Source organism: Oppia nitens, unplaced genomic scaffold (genome assembly GCF_028296485.1).
Source record: "Oppia nitens isolate AA-2021 unplaced genomic scaffold, nextdenovo-longstitch-racon4-pilon3 scaffold4_pilon_pilon_pilon, whole genome shotgun sequence".
Lineage (NCBI taxonomy): Eukaryota > Metazoa > Arthropoda > Arachnida > Sarcoptiformes > Oppiidae > Oppia > Oppia nitens.
In genome coordinates, this window is record NW_026533232.1 from 6,319,001 (window position 1) to 6,331,194 (window position 12,194).

Sequence of the window (12,194 nt, forward strand, 5' to 3'; positions counted from 1 at the left end):
AATATTAATAGTACTCTATAGAGTATAGTATAGACTCTATAGAGTACTATTAATATTAATACTATAGAGTATAGTCTACACGTTTGTAGTGTTAATTTACAATACATTGCGTTAAATACAGTACTGTATGTACAGTACTATGTAATACATAGTATGTATAACACACTACTGTTTAAAACAGTAATACAATAATACAGTATATGTTTTGATTGCATCCAATCTAAGCTATAATTGTGGTCAACATTGAAGACATATAATGACTGACTATCAGGACGTCTTTGGCAGTGATGTCGACTCCAACTCATCCGACGATGACTCCAGTAATGACAGCCAAAGAAGTAACAATCAGGTGAATCAAGTGACTAATGAGACAAATGTAGACAATGATGATAAAGAAGAAGATTCACACGACTCGTCAAATAGCGATTCAAATGATGAACAAAACGATGATAAAGAAGATGACAAAAATGATAATGAAGACCATGAAGACCAAGAAGACCAAAATCACGATTCAAATCATGACTCAAATGCTGACTCGGATCAAGAATCCAACGACGAGTCCGCTGACAAAAATAAAGAGAAAATAAACGACAAATCAGTTGAAGACTCTGATCAGGAGTCCAATGAAGAATTAGGTATATCTTAGTATTGATTTACTATATTATAAGATTAAGAAATTATTATATATTTATATTTAGATCACATCCCTAAAACTCCCGGTCAGGCTTATCATGAAGAGGATAAAGACGAGGATATAGACGAGGATATAGACGAAGATAGAGACGAGAATAGAGAGGATGATAAAGACAATGATAGAGACGACGATAGAGATGACGATAGAGATGACGATAGAGACGACGATAGAGACGACGATAGAGAAGATGATAGAGATGATGATAGAGACAATGATAGAGATGATGATAGAGAAGACAAAAATGAAGGAGAAAGGTATGATAAAGAGGGAGATGAAGATCAACCACAAGAAGAAGAACCAATTCCTGAGACAAGAATTGAAGTGGAAATTCCGCGAATTGTAGCCGATTTGGGCAAAGAAGTGCATTTTGTGAAACTACCAAACTTTCTAAGCATTGACACACATCCATATGATCCTCAATGGTATGAGGACGAGATTGATGAAGACGAAAATCTTGATGACGAAGGTAGAGCACGACTCAAACTTAAAGTCGAAAATACGATTCGTTGGCGAAATGTTGTCGACAAAGAAACGAGTGAATTGAAGAAAGAAAGTAATGCACGAGTGGTTCGCTGGTCTGATGGCAGCTATTCTTTACATTTGGGTGACGAGATCTTTGACATTCATAAATTACACCTTTTGGCCGGTGATAATAACCATCTATTCATACGTCAAGGAACTGGACTTCAAGGACAGACAGTGTTCAGAACAAAGTTAACGTTCAGACCGTATTCGACGGAAAGCTTTACTCACAGAAAACTTACGCTTTCTTTAGCTGACAGAAGTCAGAAAACACAGAAGATTAGAGTTTTGCCAAATGTTGGTAAAGATCCTGAAGCCCATCGAACAGAAATGATTAAGAAAGAAGAGGATCGACTTAAGGCTTCCATTAGACGTGAAAATAAACAAAGACGTGCCCGAGAAAGGACACTAACTAGAGGCCCAAACGCTTCTTATTTGGAACCGGATGGCGATGAAGACGAAGAAGAAGGAGGCATTTCTATCTCTCGAATTAAAAGTCAGTTCAAAAGGGGATCATTTTCTAGATATGATGACACAGAACCCATGTCTGAAGAGGAATCCAAACCAAACAATGATAGCGATGATGACGATAGCGATAATCCGTTTGATAGAAAGAAAACCGAAAAGAGAAAAGCTATTCATATTGAAGAAAGTGATGAAGACTAGAGATATGTCAATCATTTTGTTTAAATTTATGTCAATTATTATGACAATAAATACATGTATATTCTCATCTATTGTGTATATTTTGTCTATTAATTAAATTTTAAATAAATTCAAAAATTATTATTTTATTTAATCATAAGTTTTGTTGATATTACCGGTACTTGTATTTACTGTACATTTGAGTCGAAAATTGACTACTTTTTTATAAAACTTAAATTGATAGTAAAAAATCACAATAAATAACTACAGTATCTCTTAATGTTACTCAAATAAAAGTGAATCCCAATTAAGTCATATAATAAATATATATAATTTTTAGTTACATTACATTACATTAGTTAATTAAATTTAGTTTACGATAAATAATTAAAATAACAAATCTATAAATTTATAGTAATAATATTATGATATTTAATTACTATTAATAAAAAATAAAGCCCTAAATTAAAATTAGTTAGCTATCATTTGTTTTTTAAATTATTTTTAAAACTAAATTATTTTTAAAACTAAATTATTTTTAAAACTAAATTATTACTAAACTTGAGAAAAATAAGTTTTTTAAATTACCGGTAAATCAAAATTGAATACACGATTGCCATCTATTGTATTGTCAATTGTATTGAATTGATATTTAAATACATATTTGTAAGCAATGCAACTGCTAATGAAAATTTGGTACTTTTTGAATACTATAAACTGATAGCGTATGTAATATAATAAAGAAATAAGTATTTGATATGAATTGTATGAATGTATGTTAAAGCCATGTGTTGTACACTAAACATTTTCAGAACAAACTCGGTACTTTTTTATTTATGTTACTTATGTTTTTTGTGCTACATTTGGTAATTATAAAAGATACCATATTGTCATGTGTTGTTTAAAAAAATGCGACATCATTTATGTAATTATATAATTATTTAATAGAGATATAGTTACACAAAAAACATATGTAATATACATAAAAAGGGCCCGAGTTTTCGATAGCTCATAATCCGTGTATCGGAAACAGAGTTTGAGTCCATTTTGACGGATGTGTTGTTAAGCATTGCATTCAACAGTCGACTACACGTAAGTTAATTGAAGTTAATTGAAGTTAATTGCAATTAACTATCATTTCAGACATTATTTAAGATTAAATATATCATCAGTTGTTGTCTAACATTATTGTCCACTACTTTATTACCATTTAGTGAGTGAAGATGTCATCGAAAGTGACAAAAGACACTTTGTATGAATGCGTCAATGGATTGTTGGACGCATCCAAAGGTGATAATGACGGCAAAAAGCGGAAGTTTGTTGAGACGGTTGAACTACAGATCGCACTCAAGAACTACGACCCACAGAAGGATAAGCGTTTCAGTGGAACCGTTCGTTTACGACATATTCCGCGATCGAAGTTTCGTATTTGCATTTTAGGTGATCAACAACATTGCGATGAAGCGGCCGCTAATAACTTGCCGTTTATGGACGCAGAGGCCCTCAAGAAGTTGAATAAAAACAAGAAATTGGTTAAGAAGTTAGCAAAGAGTTACGACGCTTTTCTGGCTTCGGAGTCGCTTATTAAACAGATCCCACGTTTATTAGGTCCCGGACTCAATAAGGCTGGAAAGTTCCCGTCGCTATTGACACACAATGAGAATATGATGTCCAAAGCGGATGAAGTGAAGTCTACCATCAAATTACAAATGAAGAAAGTGTTGTGTCTGGCAGTGGCCGTTGGAAATGTTGACATGAATTCAGACGAATTGGCGCAAAACATCAACTTAACTATCAATTTCTTGGTATCGCTGCTGAAGAAGAACTGGCAAAACATCCGTTCGCTTCATATCAAGTCAACTATGGGTCCGCCACAGAGATTGTACTAAATATTGATATTTTGCAATTGTTTTGCGGACTTTTGAATAAACATTGATTATTACTAAATAATGATTTTTATTAATGATTTAATAGTTTAAACTTTAATTAAATATTTATAAGATATCGTCATCTAATAGTACGCGACCTAATAATCCTTTCCTAAATGCTGTCACAAAAACATTTGCTGTGTTTGATAATTGTGGTCGCATTTCAAGTTGTCCTATGAATTATAATTTTAATCAATAGTATAATAAATAATCTGAAAGAATACCTGTTTGAGGACAACGGATCTCATATAAGTTTTTTAAATAAACTGATCCTTTAATGAGAACCTCTCGGATATCATCAGAAGGAGTGTCTAATCCCAAGTGATTAACATAATTATAATTTTTGTGTCGATTCATCCAATAAAGCAAATAATCGGCAATATTTTCAATACCAATCACATTATCATTAAGTGTGGCTAATATAAGTAAATAATGATTAAAATGTAAGCAATCGATGTTCAAATCAATAATGTTTGAAATTAAATTATATTCAAAATTAATTATGAAAGACATACCACAGAGAGCACATCTCATTATTGTTTCAATATCTTTGTCCACTTTGGGATCAAGAACTCCGGGCGTATCAAACAAATAAACCGGAGGAATGGCATTTATTTTAATCCTTTCTAATACACTTCTGGTTACACCAGCAGTGGCACCGGTCACAGTTGCCCGACCACCCACTCCAAGATATGTGTGTCTCATTCGGTTAATTAATGTTGATTTGCCAACATTTGGGATACCGATTATCATTAAATTGATATCAGTTGCGTCCTCTCTATTGAAACGATTTGAATTTGAAATTATTTCAACAACTGTCGGAAGTATCTGTAAATGACAATCAAAATTGCAATAAAATTTAATAATTGTTTGCTAACAAAGATATCACTTGACTGAATCCCGAAAGTTCTTTGCTTGCGTTCATAGAGTCAATGAAAAGACATTTACTGTTGCCTTCATATTCCAGTTTGTCTTTGACTCGTCTCTTGTAAATCATGTCCATGAGGTCTACTTTAGTCAAAATAAGGACATGAGGTTTGATTGAAGTCAAACTTCGGATGAACTCAAGATTACGACCACTGAATGGTATTCTTGCGTCGTGTACTTCAACAATACAATCGACTTTACGTATAGTCTTCATCACATCACGAAATCCTGTCATTCAATTAAGACATTAAGACATACAATCAATAGTTGTCTTAAACCAAACCTTTGTTCATATGTCTTGGAAACCATTTTTGTATTTTATATTTCAAGTGATAATTGGAACGAATGGCCAATTCTTTTACAGCTGACATGTCCTCTGACAGACCCGATGTCACAATAATTGTCTGTTTAGTAATTTGATTCAGATATCCCTCAATACAAACAAATGCTGTAAACAAATGCAATACATGTGTCGTTCATATGATTACATACAACGCAATGCATTCAATCGATTGATTAGAAAGTTATTATATAATAACAAAGTTTAGTAACCAAAGTGGTCTTCACCTGTAGTTTAGTTTATTAGAAAATTAGAAAATTTTTTATCAACTTATTGTTAATTTTTTCAAATTATACAAATCTTTTACCTTAACGTAATATTTTTTATACTAGACTTATCAGAGTTATCAATATATAATTATTATGTTTATTAAAAATGACAATTTTTATCGATAAGTAAATTACTAAAATTCAATCATTTGTTTCAATAAATCAAATTAATTATAAAAAATACTCCATTATTTTAGAGCATTAATTCGTACAATAATAAAAATATATTAACAATTTGTTAGTATTTAAAAAGGGTTTTAAAAGAATCTAAATTTATGTAATTATATGGTGACCGGCACTCGTAATTCAAAATAACTTATTATATTGTATTTTATAAGGAATATATGTTTAATAGAAATTTAATAATCCATAAAATCAATATAATATATAATTTAAAAACTTTATATGTTTTGTACTATTTTGACTAAAGACTATAAGTTCGTACAAATTTATATAAAGTATGCAAAAAGATTAAAATTAAAATTTTTTAAAGCCAAAACTTAAAACACTATAATAAAGCCAAAACTTAAAACACTATAATATATAGTTAATCGTAAATTCATAATAATTGGTGGTATATATTAAATAAATACCGGTAAAGATAAAAGTTTGATTAAGTGAGTAAAGCATAAAAAATTAATGTAGAAATAAGTAGATAATGATATCAAATTAATGAAACACATTATATGGTTGAGGGGAACGAAATACGCCAATGGTTTGTGGAGAGCGTACGACACCAATTGGAGGCAGCCATGGATATTGTCTCTCAATTGGATACCAAATGGGAGTGTGATTACTGTTTGGGTTAGTGTTGGCCATATTGATACTGTTCCTACCATTCATTCTTAAACCAGTCATTGCAATGGAAGGACTACTGTTACGAATCGTCCAATTGTTTGAATCACCGCTCATTAGACTGGAGTCTGAAAGCAAAGCAAATCAATTTAAAATATCATTTAAATTTAATCATTAAATAATTAAATATACAAATATTTGGTGTAAATTGTTTGTTAGTGTTGTAATCAAATTGTGAAGCCATTGTATTCATTAGAGCACCGGTATTGGGTGAATAAGTCTTTGTATTAATGCCATCGCCGCCACTATTTCCTAACCCATAGTAACGTTTTTTTCGTCTTTGAAAAGTATTGGCCGCATTTGGAGGCTTAGCCCAAGTGATCTCAAGTTGTTGGCCCTCATCTGTTAGACCAGTGGCTCGTAAATCACTTTCTAAATATATATATATATATATTTTAAAAATAATATAGTTTTACAATTATTAGGATATATTTATTATCAACAAACGAGTTAAGCTTTTCAAAGACATTTCTGCATCTTCTCGAGTAAAGTAATGGACAAACGCATAGTTCTTGATTTTCTTCACTTTCTGGACATTAACTTTTTGACTGCCTTTCAATGAAAACACATTTTTGATCATATCTTCACTGCATTCGATGCTTAAATGGCGTACAAATAACACCATAACCTATATTATCAATTATTATAATTATAACGTTAGCCAATAATTTAAAAAATACTATAATTTAATGGTAACTAACTTTTGACATAATTTCTTCGTCAACATTGGTCTCAGGGACCGCCCAATCAACGCTTATTTCACAATCAAAAAGTTTAATTTTTCCTTTAAATATAATTAATTGCATTAAATTCAATAATTATCTACAAAAATAAGTTAATGAAATACCAGGTAATAGTTTGCGTCTGGCCATCGCAGCGTCACTTAAGATTAAAAAATAATAAATTATTATATAATTTACAATTATTATGGATTTATATTTAATTTATATTATTGGAGATAAAGTAATAATTAATTTTTAAGACTTACCGATGAGTTTTGTACTCAACAAAAGCAAAGCCTCTATTCTTGTATTGTTTCTCTACTTTGTTGTAATTATTATACACAATAGCATTGACCACTCCATCGGTCTCTTTGGATAACTCTTGCATCACATCCTGACGTGTTTTATTGAGCGGAATGTTACCAATAAAGAGACGGCAGTTATCGAGACTTTGGACAACACCAATGCGTTTGTTTTCCCGGATCTCAATATTGTTTAATTGTTTGATTGCTTTGTTGGCATCGCTTTGATTGATATAAGTGGCAAAAGCATAGCCTCTATTAGTGCCACTGAAGTCCATCATTAGTCTCAACTGATAGATTGGTCCGATTCGGGTCAGAAGAGGAACCAATTCATCCTCATAGCAGTCGCGCGGGATTTTCCCGACAAACACTTCGCATCCCTTTTGTGGCGGCGGTTGATTAGATGGCCAATCGGGAGGCGGACCAAACACTCGCTGACCATTTTCCTGGACTATATTGAATCCACTTCTCTCTATTAGATCCAATAGTTTCTGTTCTTTACTGATATTTCCAGACATTGTCTTCACTTTGTCGTCACTTTTGGTCAAAAACTTTCAATATTTTAGTTAATTAAAGCTTTAAGTGTTTATCAAACCTTTTATATTAATTTAAATCAAATAAAATTTATTAAAATATTATAAAATAATTTATAAATTAGTTTTTTGATTGAATTAATTGAATTAAATTAATGTTTCAATTGATTACAAAAACATTGATTCATGTCTTCAAAGCAGACGTTCTCTGAAAGCATTTATTTAAAGTTTTTTAAACAGTTTTCAAACATTTATTCAAACAATAAGTCAATTGATTTCTATTATTATAAACCTATCAAACAATCACTCATTTATTCAATCATTTTATTAAACATACGATTCTTGTGTTACAGTTTGTCGTTAATTGTATTTACATTCAAATCAATGTATTATTGTTTTTATTACTTTTTTCTAATAAGTATTCAATATATTAATTAACAAACTATTATCAAACTATCAATCATTTATATAAATAAAATGTTTTAAAATTTTAGTTAAAAATTCATAATTATATATTTAGTTTTATATTAAAATTTTTAGTCATTATATAAATTAAATAATTATATAACATTTCTTATCATTATTTTTATAATCTATGTCTAATAATTTTATTAATAAAAAAAATTTTAACAATTAAAAAATAATTAATTATTATTTTCTTAAAATTTTTATAAATTAAATAACTTTTGAATCAAATAATCTAAATTATCTATTATTGAAATTGTTTTACTTTATTAAATTAATATATATATATATATATACATACTTACAATGAATACTGTAATTATTGCTTTTATTAAAATGATTTTAATAAATATATTATATATTATATATGTTAAAACATATATTTATTTAAAAATCTAATTTAAATTAAAATTATTAATAATAATGATTTTCAACTGTTAATTAACAAATGAATTCTTTTTTATATTTAATTTTTAGTTATAACTAGAGTTCGAACAACTTTACAAAAGAGAGAAGTTCCCTAATAAAATCCCTCCAATTTTCTCGGAAAATATGGAAAATATTTTATATTCACTCCTTCATCGTTTGAAAGAGAAGATATATTTTATATTTTTACAATAAATAGTACCAAAACTTAAATATTTTGAGTAAAATTTCATTGAAATATTTAAAAATAAATTTCAAATCCATGAATTTAGTCATACTATTTATTAATATCACTCAAAATACAGTTTAATATAACATTTGTTTTTCAAACATCCTAATAAAATATGTTGTTTAGGGTTCAATAGATGGTAGCACAAGAAAATAAATTCCCTAAAAATTCCCAGAGAGCAGGGAACATAAACTTTCGGAATTTGATCGAACCCTAATTATAACTGAAATTATGCATTTTCGGCAATTCCCGAAACTTTATTATATATAAAATCTTCTGGAATTTAATATTTATATAATTATGTTAACATTTAGAATAAAATAAAGACATTGTTTTTCCCGATTTCGAGTATTTTTGTAAAAATTTCGAAAAACTGTATAAAAGTCTAAAAGAAATAACAATTAAATACATTTCATTAAAACATAAGTAAATCCGATATAATATTAACTAAAGAATAATAAATTTATGAATAGAAAATACACTGAAGAAAATTTTGCAAACATTTTATTAAAACTGTAGTTTTGAAATAAATATCATAAACATCTATTAAAATACTTAATTAATGTATTTCTACACAACAATTGGTAAATTGTAGGTTAAAATTTAAGTTGAATTTATTTTTAATCAAATATAACTAATTTTGTGATAAATAAAATATTACTGTCAGTAATAAAGTCAATAATAAACAAAATTAAATTTCCCGATTTATCTCCAGATAGAGTTCGGACAAATTCCATCCCTGGTTTTATTAACTTAAATTCCATATTTTAACTGGAAATTCCCAGAACTTTTTTATTTATTTTTTATGTCGCACTATCTGTTAAACCCTAAAACATAAATTTTATCATAAAGTCTGAGAAACATATTTACTGTATTATATGTTAATTGTTTATTTAGTGATATTATTAAATATTATCACTTACCGGTAATTTATTAAATATATATTCATTAAAAAATAATTTTAATTAATTTTGATGCTTAGTATTTTTGTTTTAATGATTTTTATTTTAATATTAAAAAATATATTTCTTCACTAATGGGATCGATAAAAATAAAATATTTTTCTATTTTTCAGAAAATTTGCCGAAATTTTATTTAGAAATTTTCCTCCTTTAGATATTTACCGGTACCTCTTAATACAAACTTCTTATACGTATCTAATAATATAGCAAATTATAGCAATTTTCTAGATTGACTTAACTATGATATAATGTATATCTATACTTATATGAAGTCTGAATAGTTAAACAAAAAATTTTCTATTAATATAAACAATATATAAAAAAAACAAATTAAAAAATTAAAATCGTGGCTTTAAGGCCTTTATTTAATTGACCAAAAATGAAACAATATATTGTAAATATAATGAAATTTAATTAATAGGCAATTAATTAAATAAAATTGTAAAAATTATTTCATTTAATTCTGTCCCGAATGCTTGAGAAACTCATCGAAAGCGTCACAAATTTCGGTGTTGTCTTCATCGCCGCACTGACCGAAGTCATACCTAAAACAATAGTATCACTCAATTAGTATTATAATAGATTATAATAAATATCTTTACTAATACCTTGTTTGATAATTTTCTTCAAAGTCTGAATAATTGTCTTCTTCGTGATAATTGTTTTGCGGTGCGTTCTGTTCGACAAAATTCATGTTTAGGTATGGGTTATGAATTGGTGCTGCAGAAGGCATGTTTGCAGTCCACCCTCTTTTCTGCATTTCTATGATATTAGTGACCAATTCTTTGATGTAAACACTGATGTCATCGTTGCCAAGAGTACCTTTCATCTCTTCGATCACTTTATTCAATTCTTGACCATTTGTTTGTTTGTAGTGTTCCTCTAGAAGTGCTCCACACAACTAGTTCATCATTAAAAACAAATTTAGACAAATGTTTGATATCAATAACAAATAAATTCAAACCTTAAGCACTTGACAAACACATTTGAGGTTTTCTTTATGAGGTTTCGACAAAAGCAATAGTAAGAGTTGTGGCACATAATCGGCCAGTTCGGGTGCCATCGATCGTGAGTATAAGTCTCCGATAAACAGTGTTAACCCTCTGACATACTTCTGACATTGTTCTGAAGAGTTCAGTAATGTGTTCAGTCTTGTAGATGAAGTCTCGCGTTGACATCTGTTTTCAAAAAAATTAGTAATTTTTAAAAATAAATTTATTTAATAAATATCAAACCGTTGGAAGAGTTGTTTCTTAAAATTCATGTCATCGTTAATTGTCAACAGATTCTCCATAAAATGTATACAAAGACGAACTCCATTATAGCGAAATTGAGGCTCAGTTATGGACTAAAAATGATATTTGGTTTAATTAAAGATCTTTTAAGATAACAATAGTTTGAATCACCTGATCAACGATAGTGTTGACCAACATTAACATAACGTCAGTGTCTTCATCAATATAAGCATTGATAGTATCGGTTAAGAATGTGATTTGGTTGTCGTATTTGTTTGGTTTAATTGTGATTAAATCAATGAATTCTTTCAAATAAGTGACTGCAATGAAGTCCTCCGGATCTTCACGAGGCACAGGTGTCGGCATTGGATTGGTTATCATTCGGGGCACAAACTCAACAGCAAATGGCGAGAGTTGACTCTTAAAAGATGTTGAGGATTGAGGCATACGATCTCCTGCACCACCAATACTGTTATGATTAGTACTATTTGATCCCATATTTACTGAATTCGCAAACTGTTTGGTCAACTCATCGGTTGATATATTCGGACGCCTCAGTTGTTGTCCTTCAGTCGGTGTAATGAAATGGTTGTCTGCTTTTGGTCTGTTTTGACCATTATTTTCCCGATACCCGTGCATTCTTCACAAAAGTCAACTATAATCATAAAATATTGTTAAACTCAATCAACAAATCATTTAATAACTTACCACAAGATGTACTGATTATGTGATCAATGATATGATGCTCTCAAAGATAATAATTTATTTATGATTTTCACTAATGATTTCAATTAGTGTTTACTGTATATAACATACAATGCATTCATCGGTTACTTCAAACACATCAATAAGTATTCAATTGATTGTATTTATTGTAGTATTAAGTAATCAATTGATTGGTTTGTATTAATAGTAAACACTGACTGACTATCACTTCAAGGCTTACACAATGGCTTTCATAGTCAGTCATCACTCTATCATATATTACGTTACATTAATAAACATTAATAGGTTTTTGTTATTCAAATTTTTTTTTCTGATAAAACTTTTTTTTAATTTTTACTTAATTCTAATTAAAATATAAATTTATATTATATTAGTACTAAATTTAAACATATATTATATTACATGTGAAAAATT

General features: G+C 28.9%; 5 protein-coding genes across 5 annotated transcripts; 2 read left to right on the forward strand and 3 right to left on the reverse strand.

The window, feature by feature from the left end:
• The first annotated feature begins 157 nt into the window (after positions 1-157).
• LOC128960010 (RNA polymerase-associated protein LEO1-like) lies at positions 158-1,925 on the forward strand. Its single transcript, XM_054306071.1, has 2 exons — positions 158-635; positions 699-1,925. The coding sequence occupies exons 1-2, from the start codon at positions 257-259 to the stop codon at positions 1,880-1,882; spliced, it is 1,563 nt and encodes a 520-aa protein (XP_054162046.1). The 5' UTR covers positions 158-256; the 3' UTR covers positions 1,883-1,925.
• A 942-nt stretch (positions 1,926-2,867) lies between these two features.
• On the forward strand, positions 2,868-3,802 carry LOC128960012 (60S ribosomal protein L10a-2-like). The gene is made up of 2 exons (XM_054306073.1): positions 2,868-2,953; positions 3,076-3,802. Exon 2 carries the CDS (start codon positions 3,085-3,087, stop codon positions 3,748-3,750), a length of 666 nt encoding a protein of 221 aa, XP_054162048.1. The 5' UTR covers positions 2,868-2,953; positions 3,076-3,084; the 3' UTR covers positions 3,751-3,802.
• A 36-nt stretch (positions 3,803-3,838) lies between these two features.
• Positions 3,839-5,214, reverse strand: LOC128960011 (mitochondrial GTPase 1-like). The gene is made up of 5 exons (XM_054306072.1): positions 5,000-5,214; positions 4,679-4,944; positions 4,305-4,617; positions 4,014-4,205; positions 3,839-3,962 (listed from the first exon to the last, which is right to left on the reverse strand). Exons 1-5 carry the CDS (start codon positions 5,085-5,087, stop codon positions 3,856-3,858), a joined length of 966 nt encoding a protein of 321 aa, XP_054162047.1. The 5' UTR covers positions 5,088-5,214; the 3' UTR covers positions 3,839-3,855.
• Positions 5,215-5,968: 754 nt separating this feature from the next.
• Positions 5,969-7,734, reverse strand: LOC128959848 (RNA-binding protein 47-like). The gene is made up of 6 exons (XM_054305866.1): positions 7,169-7,734; positions 7,028-7,062; positions 6,882-6,964; positions 6,628-6,808; positions 6,313-6,552; positions 5,969-6,248 (listed from the first exon to the last, which is right to left on the reverse strand). Exons 1-6 carry the CDS (start codon positions 7,720-7,722, stop codon positions 5,995-5,997), a joined length of 1,347 nt encoding a protein of 448 aa, XP_054161841.1. The 5' UTR covers positions 7,723-7,734; the 3' UTR covers positions 5,969-5,994.
• Positions 7,735-10,150: 2,416 nt separating this feature from the next.
• LOC128959683 (polyadenylate-binding protein-interacting protein 1-like) lies at positions 10,151-11,999 on the reverse strand. Its single transcript, XM_054305685.1, has 6 exons — positions 11,763-11,999; positions 11,226-11,709; positions 11,055-11,167; positions 10,784-10,997; positions 10,428-10,720; positions 10,151-10,364 (listed from the first exon to the last, which is right to left on the reverse strand). Exons 2-6 carry the CDS (start codon positions 11,691-11,693, stop codon positions 10,277-10,279), a joined length of 1,176 nt encoding a protein of 391 aa, XP_054161660.1. The 5' UTR covers positions 11,694-11,709; positions 11,763-11,999; the 3' UTR covers positions 10,151-10,276.
• Between the last annotated feature and the right edge of the window lie 195 nt (positions 12,000-12,194).

Excerpts from the sequence above, each read along its gene's own strand:
- LOC128960012 (XM_054306073.1), top strand. The coding sequence starts at position 3,085 with ATGTCATCGAAAGTGACAAAAGACACTTTGTATGAATGCGTCAATGGA.
- LOC128959683 (XM_054305685.1), bottom strand. The coding sequence starts at position 11,693 with ATGCACGGGTATCGGGAAAATAATGGTCAAAACAGACCAAAAGCAGAC. Across the intron at positions 10,998-11,054 it reads AAGAAACAACTCTTCCAACG|ATGTCAACGCGAGACTTCAT; the intron begins GTTTGATATTTA and ends TTTTGAAAACAG. Across the intron at positions 10,721-10,783 it reads GTGTTTGTCAAGTGCTTAAG|TTGTGTGGAGCACTTCTAGA; the intron begins GTTTGAATTTAT and ends ATGATGAACTAG.
- LOC128959848 (XM_054305866.1), bottom strand. The coding sequence starts at position 7,722 with ATGTCTGGAAATATCAGTAAAGAACAGAAACTATTGGATCTAATAGAG. Across the intron at positions 7,063-7,168 it reads GTTGAGTACAAAACTCATCG|TGACGCTGCGATGGCCAGAC; the intron begins GTAAGTCTTAAA and ends TTTAATCTTAAG. Across the intron at positions 6,553-6,627 it reads GTCTTTGAAAAGCTTAACTC|AAAGTGATTTACGAGCCACT; the intron begins GTTTGTTGATAA and ends ATATATATTTAG.
- LOC128960011 (XM_054306072.1), bottom strand. The coding sequence starts at position 5,087 with ATGTCAGCTGTAAAAGAATTGGCCATTCGTTCCAATTATCACTTGAAA. Across the intron at positions 4,945-4,999 it reads TCCAAGACATATGAACAAAG|GATTTCGTGATGTGATGAAG; the intron begins GTTTGGTTTAAG and ends ATTGAATGACAG. Across the intron at positions 3,963-4,013 it reads GATCCGTTGTCCTCAAACAG|GACAACTTGAAATGCGACCA; the intron begins GTATTCTTTCAG and ends TATAATTCATAG.
- LOC128960010 (XM_054306071.1), top strand. The coding sequence starts at position 257 with ATGACTGACTATCAGGACGTCTTTGGCAGTGATGTCGACTCCAACTCA. Across the intron at positions 636-698 it reads GGAGTCCAATGAAGAATTAG|ATCACATCCCTAAAACTCCC; the intron begins GTATATCTTAGT and ends ATTTATATTTAG.